The sequence below is a fragment of the Mycetomoellerius zeteki genome, unplaced genomic scaffold, assembly GCF_001594055.1.
Source record: "Mycetomoellerius zeteki isolate Tzet28-1 unplaced genomic scaffold, Tzet1.0 scaffold162, whole genome shotgun sequence".
Classification (NCBI taxonomy): domain Eukaryota; kingdom Metazoa; phylum Arthropoda; class Insecta; order Hymenoptera; family Formicidae; genus Mycetomoellerius; species Mycetomoellerius zeteki.
The window spans coordinates 378,070-391,606 of NW_017256572.1; the positions used below are offsets into that span (position 1 = coordinate 378,070).

Here is a 13,537-nt window from a genome sequence, read left to right on the forward strand (position 1 = left end):
AAATCACGAAATAACTTCAAGTGTAGATTTGTTATTCTCCTATAGCATTAAATTTCTAAAATTTCAGTATATATTAAGATACAAATAAGTCTATAAATATATTGTTATTATAAAAAAATTATTTAATTACAGAATGCATTGGCTGTATGCTTATTGCATTTGCTTCAGCAGAAAAAGCAGTTTTGCAACTGTTGTAAAATTCTTGAATACGACTGGGTCTTGCTTTTGGTTCCTTACGGATCTAAATGTATACACCAATCATATTGAAGAATTTTGCAACAGTTGCAAAGCTGCTTTCTCTGCTGAAAGCCATTGATTACATTTACACGGCACCCTTAATCAGGTTTAATAACATCCGTAGTTATGAAACTGGCCAATCACAATCGTTCCATTCTTCCGAGGAACAGCTATGATTGGCCAATTTCATAACTACGGATGTTATTAAACCCGATTAAGCGTGTCGTGTAACAGAGATCTTGTTATTATTTTGCTGTTATAAGTGTCCCAAAATTCGCACATTCGGAGTACAGAATATGATACTTTATGCCAAAACAAATAACTTTTTCCTTTAACAAAATTACGTCTGACGAATAGTTTTTGCAGGAAAGCAGGTTAAAGTTAATAAATGAGCGTTTTTGGCTATGTGGTACTCAGGGCCGGCGCGCGTTTCTCACTTGTGGGTACCTAAGTCTTTGGCTAATATTGACCATGTTTACACTAGAGTCCGACCGAAACTTTTGTCGAAACTGAACCGAAACACTCGGCTACATATCAATTTCAACCGAAACTGAAATCAAAATTAAAAAATAGGAATCCTACAAAGGCATATGTATAGATATGTCCATATATCATATACTTTTTCTTCATATATATAATATTATAATTTATTGAAACAATTAAATTTCAGCCAAAATCGAAAACCGAAATTTCGATTGTGTGTCAATTTTGGCCAAAGAATATAAGTATTTCTTCTTCATAAACATCATAATTTAATTATTGAGACAAACACATATTAAAATTAATATTTATGAAGAAGAGCTATATGGTTTCAGTCGAAATTGACATGTAATGATTGTTCGTTTTCAGTTTTGGTAAAAGTTTCGGTCGGACTCTACACGGCAACCTTAAGCCCAGATCTGTAATAGGCTTTTAAGCCTTAAGCCATAAGAAATGGACGAATCACAGTTAATTATTCTCCTCGTATTCGACTGCAATTGGTCAGTTTCTTAAGGCTTAAAACACCTATTGTAGATCCGGACTAATCGAGTTTAAGGGCTACCGCAGACAAAAGTGTAAGGCGTAAACTTAAGCCGATGTGCCAATCAGGATATTGCTTTAAATCTACGTAATCTGATGGAAATAGAAATAGCAATCAACCGGTTAAAATTTGCCTTACGGATACGTTTACTGCTATTTTAACCTACCAGAAATTAAGTATTACCTATCAAAATATACAGTTTCTGATAAGTTGAAATTCTTATTCTCTGTTCTCTATTCCTTTGATTGTGCGCGGCCTCATAGAATCATTTCATCCTTGTTTTTCTGTCAGATTTTTCCGTTTTATGCAAAAACGCATCGAATAAGCCTAATTTCATTTTTTAGATGCGGGAGGCTAAACTGTGTAATTATCTTCTTTATAAATTGCAAGTATTACTATAATATAAACCATAATAATATGAAAATATTCAATAAGCATTACTATACAACGACAAAAAATGTTTCTCTTACGACTACGTTTACACAGCACGAGTTACGCCACAGTTATAATATCGATGTTATGAAACTGACCAATCATAGCTATTTCTCTAAAGAATAGAATAACTGTGATATTGTGGCCAGTTTCATAACATCGATGTTATAATTTCGGCGTAAATTGAGCCATTAATAAACATAATCAATATAATGTTCATATATATATATATATATATATATACAAAAAGCATATAGATTACACATTAAAATAAAATCAATACATAATTTTCTTCCAAAATCCTTATCCAAACCAATGATTACCCATGCATTCTCTAGTCCATTCTGTTTGACATAGCCAACACCAATGATAGCCACATCCTGCTCTTGTGCATACCATGTGCATGCAACCCCCTGCAAAATATACAATTTATTATTTATATAACAATATTTTTCCCTTTGGGAAATAAAATCTTGGAAATCAAATTATGGAATCCTGTTTTGTGTTGTATATTATTCCGTCATTGTCAATTAAGGTGCCTTTTCATGCTGATGCTCGACGCTCATTTTCAGTGTCAAAATAGGTGACGTGATAAAAATTGACGAATATCAAGCGTCAATTTTTATCACGTGATCTATTTTGACGCTAAAAATGAGCCGATGAGCGTCGAGCGTCAGCATGAAAAAGCACCTTTACTTTGAACGATTCCATCAAATAAAGTTTATTTTTAGATTTATGTTAGTGAAAAATTAATTTTGTACGTGTACCATCTCTTTCAGTAGGAGTTCTGCATTTAGGACAAGGTTTCGTAGATATCTGTATCGTTTTTTTGCTAGCTTCTTCCCATTTAGCCTATAAAATACAAGCGATAAATGAATTTTCAAAACAGAAGTGCCTTGTTTTCTGATAGATGTATTAAATTTAACTAACTTCGTTAGCTTTTAAGAGGTCTACTGAATAATTTCTAGAAGAAAAAACACTCGTGGCTGCTTCCGACGTTTGCGATTCACATTCTCCTACGTGATAACCTTGTAAACATATTCTGCAAAAAACGTACTGCAAAAAAAAAGATTAAATCAGACTTGAAGAATTACACTTGAGTCGAAACTACTGACTACACCGAGTCGAAAAGTTCTGTACTATTTTGCGGTGTCAGCAATAGTTAAGAAGATATTAACGTTTAAAGATAAGCGAATAAGAGCGTCCGGCCGGCTTACTGCCGCCGAATGTACAACCCACTGATCGCACGGCGCGCGGGCCACTGGGAGCGGGGATGGCCTAGCAGGCGCGCCACGTAAGTCGGAAGTCCATAAGCAACAAGAGAGTAGAACGTAGGAAATGGATTTCAATCATTCATTTATGGACTTACTTTACGCCCTATTATACTGGAAAATCAGCTTAGTCCCTATGTGTCTTACAGCCTCACCACTACTGCTACTGCTCGTTGTAGACTGCTCATCTGTAGCCCTTAGGACTTCCGACTATCGACTCATTTACTATGTTTACACGGCATCCTCAGGGCCTCGGCACAAGGATAGTTGTAACTGAGTCGTGAAACGTGATTCGTAGTTGTAGGTCAATGCACAATATTTTGTCAATCTACAACTACGACTTAGGTTCCATGACTCAGTTATGGTCGCTTTGTGCTTAGGCCCTTAATCGGGTTTAATAACATATGTAGTCATAAAACTGACGAATCATAGCTATTCCTGTGAAAAACGGAATGACTTTAATTGGCCAGTTTCATAACTACGGATGTTATTAAACTCAATTAAGAGTACCGTGTAAACGTAATCATTAGTAGGTAGAAGCCCGGTATGTTATACTGAAGGAGACAATCTTTCTCATCGATTTAGCTCAAACATGATAAATTTTCCAATACCACAACAAACATCAAGTTTTAATACTTAATACTTTTTTATTTGCTTAAAAACGATTTTTTTTTCTTTCATATTCGTTTTCTACATACCAAAACACAAGATCGTAAATTTGAGCCAAATCGGTGAGAAAGATCGTTTCTATCAATATTACTGATTTTAATTTATATTTGCTTAAAAAAATTTCACACATACTGAGAAGCCCGAAAGTACTTGGTAACATTTCATAAAGTTTTCCTCTCTCTTTCTAATGTAGGATTTAATTTAAATCCATGTAAAAAATTATAATTAAAAAATGTGCAACTTGTACCACAATATGCAATTGAATACAAAAGATGAAAAAATGTGTAAACAAATTTTTTAGAACGAAAATGTTATATGCAAAGAGTTACTTACGCCACATCCACCGATGCATTGAATTTTCCGGCATTCTACATCATCTTTCGTAGAAGGTGGTATAATACCCATCCCACAGTTTGGTCGTGGACACAAAAGGCCACCAGCACGTAAAACATATTCTTCTGCACTAAATCTCTGATATCTTTCATACTGCATATTATTATACATATACATATACTATGAAGATATGTCAAAAAAACTTAATTTAATTTAACAAATATATAAAATGACATATTATACTATTGACCTGTTCCATGTTAAGGAGATGAAAATGATGAATTTGATGGATAAAAGAATTGGGGCATCCAGCAGGGCAAGACAATGTATAATATCCCTCGGTAGTATCGAATTCAAATTGTCGCTCATGTAAACGAACTGTGCAATATTCACGAAAGCAGTCAAGACAAGTTACATGACCAGCCTCGCATGGAAATACCAGCACGGTATCTCTAGATAACAAAATATTGGTATTAGTTATCATCTAAAGTAAGTACTCTTGATGTATTATATTTTCGCACTACTAAGCATACCTGATATCCGTGCAGGCTAGACAAGGAATATTCCTCAAGTTTGGCTTTATAAGATAAAGGGGTATAGCTTCATCGTTCTCTCCTAAACTGGGATGCTTAGCGCATTTAAAATAAAAATGAGCATAATTAACTTGATTCTCCGTTTGGTCACTAAATATACTTGAAGTTACAGGGCAAAAATCACTTTCGCAATGTATGGATATTCTCCTTGGTTGCAACACATCTGGCCAACATTGAGGATCTCTGTCAACAGTTACAGCACCGCTACCGCATCTTGCACATTTGACCCTTAATTTACCTGCCGTCACATCTTTGCAGGGAGCTGAACAATATACATAAAAATGTGCTCGACTTTCCTGCTGCTCTGTCAACAATAATAAGATGATGAATTAATCATCCTTGATTTTCATTGTTAGTACTTGTAGAATTAATCATAGTAATTACACAGAATAGGTCTTACGAATAGCGCAGCTTAAAAATCAATAAAAATAGGCTCATTCGACGCGTTTTCGCACGTAACGAAAGAATCTGGCAGAAATAAGCGTCGTTCTGTCTCGCGAGCCGAGATATTAAGCGTTAAAGTTGACTACTAATGAGATTAGAAAAGTCTCTAATTTTATTGATTTTTAAGCTGCGCGGCCTATTCTGTATAATTACCTTAATTCATCATTTAGACTAATATCGTTGCCACCTTCCGAGGATAAATTCGGTCGATCTGATTCATCCAAGGGTAAATCCATAAGTGTCTCGTTCATGGGTTTGCTACCACTGTCGTTGAAATTGGATGTCTCTGATGTAGATTCCTCTATAAGACTTACATTCGCTCTCCTTTTATTTTGCATTTTATGGGGCGTTCGTACTGCATGTAAAATGCTCTGTTGTCCTAAATCACACTCCTGCGACGACGTTAAATATAAATGAATATTGTAATCTCAGATATACAAGTAGAAAAATAATTTTATACACACGTGTACATAAGCTAGCTCTCACCTCTATTATTATTGAATCGTGCAGTTCTTTACCTGCAAATATAATTTTAATGTCTTCCGGCGCTATCCCCATCCGAGGAGCAACGATCTCCTTTAGATTTTTTATATCCCATTTGGGATCTAACTCGACGGACAGAGTATTGCCCGTATTCGTTTTAATGTATATGCTTAAAGAATTAGACATCTTCTGTTTGCCAAACCAAAATAATCGCAACATTCCGAGAAACGCGTTTTTCACTAAATTAAACAATAAGCTCATAATTCTCGTATCACGTATGTTTCGTGTGAGCAGTTGAGCATGTTTTTCTTCTTCCTCTTTGGCCCTGCGCACAATAGAAGGAACGTAATGTAAGGATGCGTTTCCACTGAGCGCGTCACGCGTCGCGACTGTCACGGATTAACCAATCAAAATGTCCCATTTTATTGCATCACTTGACGCGCGACTCAATGGGTGCATTCAGTTCTAACGGAATATGCGCTCAGTGAGCGCTTGCATCTTATTGGCATATTCCGTTAGAACTAAAAATATAGACCAAACAGATACAAGAGCTCACTGAGCGCTCAGTGAGCGGTCGTGGTACTGAATGCGCCCTATAGGTTTGTTCGCGTCGCATGCTCCGACATGTTCCAATATGCTCCTACCGTAGCTCCTACTCATTGGCTGCGTTCAGCAGACTCAACAGTTTTGCAACCGTTTCATGATTGTCTGCTGAGATAGGACCATTCTTCTAGATCTAAAAGTATGATCCAATCAGCGCGAAGGAAACTTCCAACAGTTGCAAAACAAACGTTCTGCTGAACGCAGCCATTCCAACGCGCTTGGCAGAGTGAGTAGGAGCTTTAGAGGGTAGGAGCGCGTTGGAGCGCGTTGGAGCGCGTTGGAGCTTGTGACGCGACAAACCTATTAGTAGGTCTGTTCGCGTTGCATGAAATCCCCAAATATTTTTGCACTTAAAATGAGATAGATATATATTTGGCCTTGAAAAGAGAGAAAGCAAAGATGTCGAGTGCCAAAAGTGTAAGCAACGCGAACAGACCTAATGATGGCGTCTCCTCGACCCAAGTCACCTCGAACCCCTGTTTCCACGAAGAAAGAGGACAAGGAAGAAAGCTTTTGGGATAAAATCGGAACTCTCGGACGGAAGAAACGTATCAAGGAAGGTGCCGTCTAACTCTCATGTGGTTCAATCACGCGAAATTTGCACGTACTCGGTTACGTCATTTTCCGATGAAGCTTACACCCTTATATGGAGCGAGACAGTGTTTGACAAATGAAGAAAATTGGAGTTGTCTGAAAATAGAAAAACTTTTCATTTTAGTTTATATTCTTCTTAGATCAATCCATTGCATGGCGTTTACTATATAGATACATCTATAATTTTCGTACACTGTAAAAATTTTTTAATTATCATTTCAATTATACATCTTAAATGTTAAAGAATGAAGGTTGCAACTTGAAGGATTTACGTGTAACGAGACTACTTAACATTTTTTTTTTAGTGAAAGATGTTCAGGACGAAGGAAAATACGCAATTGATTCACCTGGATATGCCGCTAATCCTGACATGCCACCGGAGGAGTACGCTCTTGACGAGAACGAAGAACGTTCCATGATAGAGCCGAAATCTTTAGAAGATTCTAAGCTACGAGAATTGATATTCGTCGTGATCGAATGGATCAATGACGAATTAGCTGATCAGCGCATTATTGTGAAAGATATCGTAGAGGATCTTTACGATGGGCAAGTGCTACAAAAACTTTTAGGTATAAATATATGCTTACGATTACAAGGTAAAAAATTACAAGGTAACGATACTCTGCTCAAAATTCAACATTTTTTTTAGAAAAACTAACTGGGGAGAAATTGGATGTACCCGAAGTAACTCAATCTGAGGAAGGACAGAAGCAAAAACTTGCTGTCGTTTTGTCCGCTGCTAATCGTGTCCTGGGTCGATATCCACCTTGCAAATGGAGCGTTGAATCTGTACATTCGAAAAATATTGTTGCGATTTTGCATCTGCTGGTTGGTCTAGCACGACTCTTTCGTGCTCCCGTTAGATTGCCAGAAAGAGTTGCCGTTCAAGTAGTTGTAGTACGTAAAAAGGACGGTCAGTTGATACATAGAACAGTGAGAGAGGAACTAACGACAACGTACGACGATTTGGGTATGCGTTGCGAGCGTGATGCATTCGATACTCTTTTCGATCACGCACCCGACAAATTGGCCGTTGTAAAAAAAGTAAGCCAACTATGACGATTTTATTTGTGACTGTTCTTCCTCTTTCTGACATTTTCTATCGTCAATTCTTCTTTTTCAGTCACTGGTAACATTTGTTAACAAGCATTTAAGCAAAGTACATTTGGAACTAACTGATTTGGATACTCAATTCCACGATGGTGTTTTCTTAATTCTGCTGCTCGGTCTCTTGGAGGGTTTCTTTGTTCCATTAGGCAGCTTTCATTTGACACCAAGAACCATTGATCAAAAAGTTCATAACGTTTCATTTGCATTTGATATTATGCGAGATATTGGGCTACCAAAACCAAAAGCTCGCCCCGAAGGTTTGTAATTTCTACTAGTCGCTAACATTTCTAATCTTACAATTTTTTTTATTTTATACGTTTAAACGTTTCTCTTACAGATATCGTAAATCTGGATCTGAAATCTACGCTTCGCGTGTTATATAATCTCTTTACGAAATATAAGGGGATGAATTAATCAAATTGATGTATTCAATCGATTAGCTTTATGCGCAAATGTTGTATTACTAAAGTTGATAGTCTAATTATTCTAACGATCGCGAAGGGATTCTTGTTAAACTGCCATTGAAGAGCCATTTATAAAAATAAATTTAATGTTTGATCTGAGTTTTTCAGCTGTACTTTTCACATTTTATTAAGTGTTTTAGTTTTAGGTTTTTTTTTCTTTTAAACTAATACAAGTAGTCGATCTGACAAATGAAAATGTAGAAAGAGACGTAGAAATGTATAGCTAAAACAGAAGATTTTACGCATATATGCGCGCGCGCGCAATAAACTGTATAACGTGCCCTTTTACATTCGTATAAAGTTAATATATTTTATATAAATAATATTTATCTCACAATTTAGATTTGTAACAATGTTATTAAATAAGTATGTCAACCGTCATGTGTTTTCTTACTTATTATGCTTACAAAGTATATGAACGGAGAATCGCATCATGAACCTCTAATACAATTTATCATCACATTTTCTAATATGTACTAAACAAAGGAGACTAAATAATTAAATATAATATGTAGCATCAAAGCATTTGGCATCTTAATACATATATGCGATGCATATAACGTGAATATTAGCCGTTCACCCCTTACTCTCCTTTGGAATTGTGTCAACAGCATCTGCCGTACCTGCCGCCGTCGCGTCGTTCTGAAACGATCGATCGGGCACGTACGTGACAGCTGTCCATTGTCTTTCTTTTTCTCTAGTGAAAACGAATATTTGGTCTCGTGATTGTGCACGAGATGCAATTCGATACGGGATCATTGAATATCGTCTATATATAATACGTGATATATGTATTGTATATAGAGAAGACCGGCATATCGCGCGCCAGCGCGAATATTCTTTCAGATATTCTTTTTTCTCTGCGTATTTTTCACTCGTATCGATCGTAACTTTGACTATTCAAATCTACACTTTTACGGTACACTATTTCAATGCTATTTCTTAATTAAAACTGAAATCGCAATAAATTAATAAAATTATTTGCATTTTCTCTCTCTCTTACGTTGCGTTTTCTCATAATCATGTATATCGCGCGCGCGTCTAGTCAGAGTTTTTCCGTATATTATAGTATAGTATGACGACACTTCGAAACGCAAGTACTATTATATACGTATGTACATGTAATATTATAAGGAAATGAACGTAAACGTAACGTACGTTTCCCTGTCTTCTCAGGGAAACTTTAGATTTTTTAAGCTTTCAATTATTTTCCTTGCAATTAACGTTTCATTTAATTCATTATTATTTCTTGAATTTAAATAATTGTTGCTATCTTTGTACATTTATAACTTTTAACATTTTCACTGCAATTTCGATAATCCGATCCAATGATACAGAAATTGACGGGCGGACAGTTGATAGAGAGAAAAAAAAAAGCTACGTTATATGCTACGTTTAAGTTAGACGGCTCTAACGGTGATAGCGTAAAAATAGTCGTTACGACCTGATAAGAGTTCCAACTTCCAAGATGCAATTCGTGGAATACGCTTCCAAAGCACGCGATGTCGCGCGACACGGACGACTCGGACTTGGTATCTCCAGTCTTCTCTTGACTTAAAACGCTAGACGATCACGGGTCACGGCTCACGGCGGCAACGAGAGAGAAAGAAAGTTAGCGAAAAGTCGCGTACGAACACTTGCGCAGCCCAGCGCAGCCCAGCGCAGCCCAGCGCAGCCCAGCGCAGCCAGCCGTGCTCTATCAGCAATTAAGTAAAGCTGAGTAAAGCTAGTTTTTTCGCTCGCGTGCCGCACGTTTTAGATGCGCCGCGTCTGTTCTTCTGGATTGCTCGACTCTTGATTGACACGTTGTAATTGTGCTTCTCTTAAAGCGTGCTTTCCTTCACTTGACGTGCTTTGCTCATCGTCGTTAAGCTTTCTTCCTGGCATATTCAGCAGTCTGCACTGCATCCGGCGGCGGTATATTTGGCGGAGGTATTATTGAACTTGTCACATGAAACGTGTCGGAATGAATTCCTTTCAATCGAAATTATTCCTTTTTCTCGAGAAAACTCAATAGAAATCTAGAGAATAATTGAATAATTCCGATTGGAATCCATTCCGACTCGTTCCGTGCGACACGATCGGTGCCCTGTGCCCCCTGTATCGAAGCAATTGCAATTCTCATGGTGCGACGTACGCACCACTTCTCAGCTGAAGGAAAGCACGCTTTAAGAGAAGCGCAATTACAACGCGTCAATCAAGAGTCGAGCAATCCAGACGCGGCGCATTTAAAACGTGCGGCACGCGAGCGAAAAAACTAGCTTCACTGTCAGGTGTCAGGATCGTATCGGATGCTCTCAGGAGTCCACCTGTCCACTGGCAGAGCGATGTCGACTAGCGGTTCGTCCAGCAAGTCTCTCGACGATGTTGAAATTGAAATTGTCGTTGATACCGAGACTCGTAAAACTAGTATATTCGCGCTCTACGCAAAGATATTTCGACTTCTTCTTACGGCGCAGATACCAAATTTTAGTCTCCTTAGCGAAGAGCTACGTAACAAAGAACTCGAAAAATTGATATTGCCCAGCGATGAAGAATGGCGTCACCGAGTTTATCACAGTCTCGTCGAATTGCAAAGGGAAAAAGACGCTGAGCCAGCTCAAGATAAAAGGTAACGTGTACGAAACGTCACGTCGTATAACGTGAAAGATTTACTAATGTATATATGTAGTTAATGTGTGTATATATATATATAGTATATATGTTTAGTGATTTTAGTCAAGTTCAAACAACGTCCAGTTTTTCTACCGATGTAGATAAACTTTAATCTCGATTTAATTTATTCTCCATTCTTTTCTAAAATTTTCTTAAATTATATAGAATTGAAAAAGTAAGTTAAACTAAAAGATATTATTTATTATAAAGTTAATAATCTATATTGGTATAGAAAACGGACATTACAGGGATCGAGCTTTTTCCAACGAGAGACACAATAAGATATATCGACGCGAGAGTCATTCTGTTTTTATCTTTTATTCAATATATCGAACGAAGATTGAAAATGATTTCGTGCGTCGATGTATGTGCCTTACTGGAAGCTGCGCCCTAATTGCCCCTAATTAATACTATACTAGAAGAGCGTACACACACACACACACACACACACACACACACACACACACACACACACACACACACAAATGTACATTAGACTGAGGAGGTGAAAAAAAAAACTTTTTTTTTAATCGGCCTTTCATCTCAAAAGCTTCCATCTTATGTCAAAACAACACCCCTAAAAAGCTGTGAGATAGGCATAATTAAGGATATAGGTACAATTATCTATAATTCGAATAGAGAGAACCATACAGGGATCTTTTGTTTGAGGATGGAGGATTCTAAACGGCGCATGACTCGCAAGAATTCGCAAGATTGGGAATGGCGTCCTACGGGAGCCAGGGAAAAGGGACATCTTCCGAAAGGTAGAAGAGACGAGAGTAAGAATATCGTCGGTTCCTCGAATGCTGTATCGGAGACTAGCGCGGACGGCTCGATGACGGAAGCTCGCATCGAGCCGGGCTGGCGTATCAACGATATCCTTTTAGCGGCCAAAGTTCTGCAAAATGCACGACCCTCGCCAAATTATGCCAACGAGGCCGAAATGAGACGCGTCTTTGGTTTAGTATACGACGTTCTGAGATGTGAGATATTATATTATACAATAGTTTTCAAACGCGCGGAAAAAAGTTTTTTCACCTCTTAATTGTCGAACGCGAAAAATCAGCTTCTATGATTTTCCAAGAAAACACTAATGTATATTACATCAACGATTGTTACAATCCGCGATCAACTTCCGTTGTAAACGTTGCAGATAAAAACATCTTGAACCGTACACTCGAGGACGGTGGTTTTTGGTATAGAAACGATGCTTTGAAACAACGAGAACGAGAAGTCTGGTTGCTATTGTATGATATGCAGGGAAGAAAATTTGCCCATCGACGTGGGAGCGCGTGCGAGACTCGAGAGAAAATATTCGAGGTTTGTTGCAATCCTCCTTTCTTTCAAAATTCTTCTTATATTCCCTTCTTATAATCCCTCGTCTCTTCTTATCTAAGGTACCTGAGCCGAATAAGGCCCAGGCACTTTTAAATTTATTACTTTAAAACTCGCTTTATACGCCTGCGCTATATGCTTAAAAGATGTGTCACAGGAAGTAGATAAAAAAGGATTAAAGAATTGGAATCGATAGAGCAACACGTTTGTTTAACACAACAAAAACTTGTGTGTGTATGAGGCTAGTATGAGCCATTTTTATAACAATCCGCTGCAAAATTTACCAGTGTACAATGTTTCATGATTTCCTATAATTCATTATAATATTATTCAACTTCCTAACTATGGAAAGTAACTAATAAATAATTTTTTTGAAATAAGAGTATAAGTATTTTTTTTAAACATCTACTTATTAAACGAGGCCCACTTGTGTGATTTTTATTATAGCTATTATTATTATTTGTTTGTTATGTGTGGAGTTTACGCCAGAGAATAACAATTTTCACTATATCTTTGCTACTATATCTTTTAAGAAGCTAAAATTGCATTCAAATTGCTAAAAATTTTCAAAGATTGAAGAATTAATTGCAAACAAAATTAAAGATAACTGTAATATTTGAGGGTAGAGTAAGTCTCCTAAGGAATTTCTCCTTTCTATGATTAATAATGTTTTTTTAATCATTTTAAAACTGATTTAGAAAGAAAATGTTTACTTTCTTTGTTGTTTTTAATTTATTTTTTATTTGGGCTTTATTATACTCATATGTATGTAATAAGGCCCAATGTCAGAGTTTAATAAAATTTTTTGTTCGTTTATTTATATATATTCTATATAAATAATATATTTTATTTTTGAGAGTGAATGAAATGAAGATTTGATTCTCACTTAATTTATTTCAATATCTCCATAAATAGAGAATTTAAAAAAAATAAAATAAATTATATATTATATATAGGTGGGCCTTATTCGGCTCAGGTACCTTATATCTCGGTGCTTTTTTTCTATAAACTTACTTGTATAAAAAAGACGTTATTTATACTATAATTTATGCTTGTGAATGCTCTCAGTAAATTAAATTAATCAACATTTGTGCTTTAAAGTAATCTCAAACATACATACATGCGACAATACGTGTATACCGTACGATGAAAATAATATTTTGCTGATATTTGTATCAATTTAACACTATAACCAACGCGAATGCGTTAACATCCTTTATGTGCTGTTTCAGACTGTCGGACTAAAAGACATTGAAGATGCACTTTTGAAAGCAAAAACACATTTAGCGGCTA

General features: G+C 36.6%; 3 protein-coding genes across 3 annotated transcripts in view; 2 read left to right on the plus strand and 1 right to left on the minus strand.

Moving 5' to 3' along the window:
* Positions 1–1,954: 1,954 nt before the first annotated feature.
* Positions 1,955–5,878, minus strand: park (parkin). Its single transcript, XM_018445550.1, has 8 exons — positions 5,487–5,878; positions 5,188–5,392; positions 4,497–4,860; positions 4,214–4,415; positions 3,964–4,116; positions 2,621–2,746; positions 2,458–2,542; positions 1,955–2,103 (listed from the first exon to the last, which is right to left on the minus strand). Exons 1-8 carry the CDS (start codon positions 5,742–5,744, stop codon positions 1,994–1,996), a joined length of 1,503 nt encoding a protein of 500 aa, XP_018301052.1. The 5' UTR covers positions 5,745–5,878; the 3' UTR covers positions 1,955–1,993.
* A 609-nt stretch (positions 5,879–6,487) lies between these two features.
* Positions 6,488–8,565, plus strand: parvin (beta-parvin). Its single transcript, XM_018445552.1, has 5 exons — positions 6,488–6,646; positions 6,986–7,249; positions 7,330–7,724; positions 7,804–8,047; positions 8,128–8,565. The coding sequence occupies exons 1-5, from the start codon at positions 6,526–6,528 to the stop codon at positions 8,202–8,204; spliced, it is 1,101 nt and encodes a 366-aa protein (XP_018301054.1). The 5' UTR covers positions 6,488–6,525; the 3' UTR covers positions 8,205–8,565.
* Positions 8,566–10,548: 1,983 nt separating this feature from the next.
* The window catches only part of LOC108721158 (uncharacterized), a 6,830-nt gene continuing 3,841 nt past the window's right edge, over positions 10,549–13,537 (plus strand). Inside the window, 5 exon segments of the mRNA XM_018445553.1 lie at positions 10,549–10,865; positions 11,579–11,892; positions 12,063–12,229; positions 13,477–13,534; position 13,537. The exon segment at position 13,537 is cut by the window's right edge and continues 41 nt beyond it. Coding sequence (XP_018301055.1) covers positions 10,582–10,865; positions 11,579–11,892; positions 12,063–12,229; positions 13,477–13,534; position 13,537 — 824 coding nt within the window. The 5' untranslated portion in view covers positions 10,549–10,581.

Coding starts and splice junctions, on each gene's coding strand:
- park (XM_018445550.1), bottom strand. CDS start 5,744: ATGAGCTTATTGTTTAATTTAGTGAAAAACGCGTTTCTCGGAATGTTG. Junction 4,861..5,187: donor ACCGAATTTATCCTCGGAAG/GTGGCAACGATA, acceptor TATTGTTGACAG/AGCAGCAGGAAAGTCGAGCA. Junction 4,117..4,213: donor ATCTCCTTAACATGGAACAG/GTCAATAGTATA, acceptor AATAATATGCAG/TATGAAAGATATCAGAGATT.
- parvin (XM_018445552.1), top strand. CDS start 6,526: ATGATGGCGTCTCCTCGACCCAAGTCACCTCGAACCCCTGTTTCCACG. Junction 7,250..7,329: donor AGTGCTACAAAAACTTTTAG/GTATAAATATAT, acceptor CATTTTTTTTAG/AAAAACTAACTGGGGAGAAA. Junction 7,725..7,803: donor AATTGGCCGTTGTAAAAAAA/GTAAGCCAACTA, acceptor CTTCTTTTTCAG/TCACTGGTAACATTTGTTAA.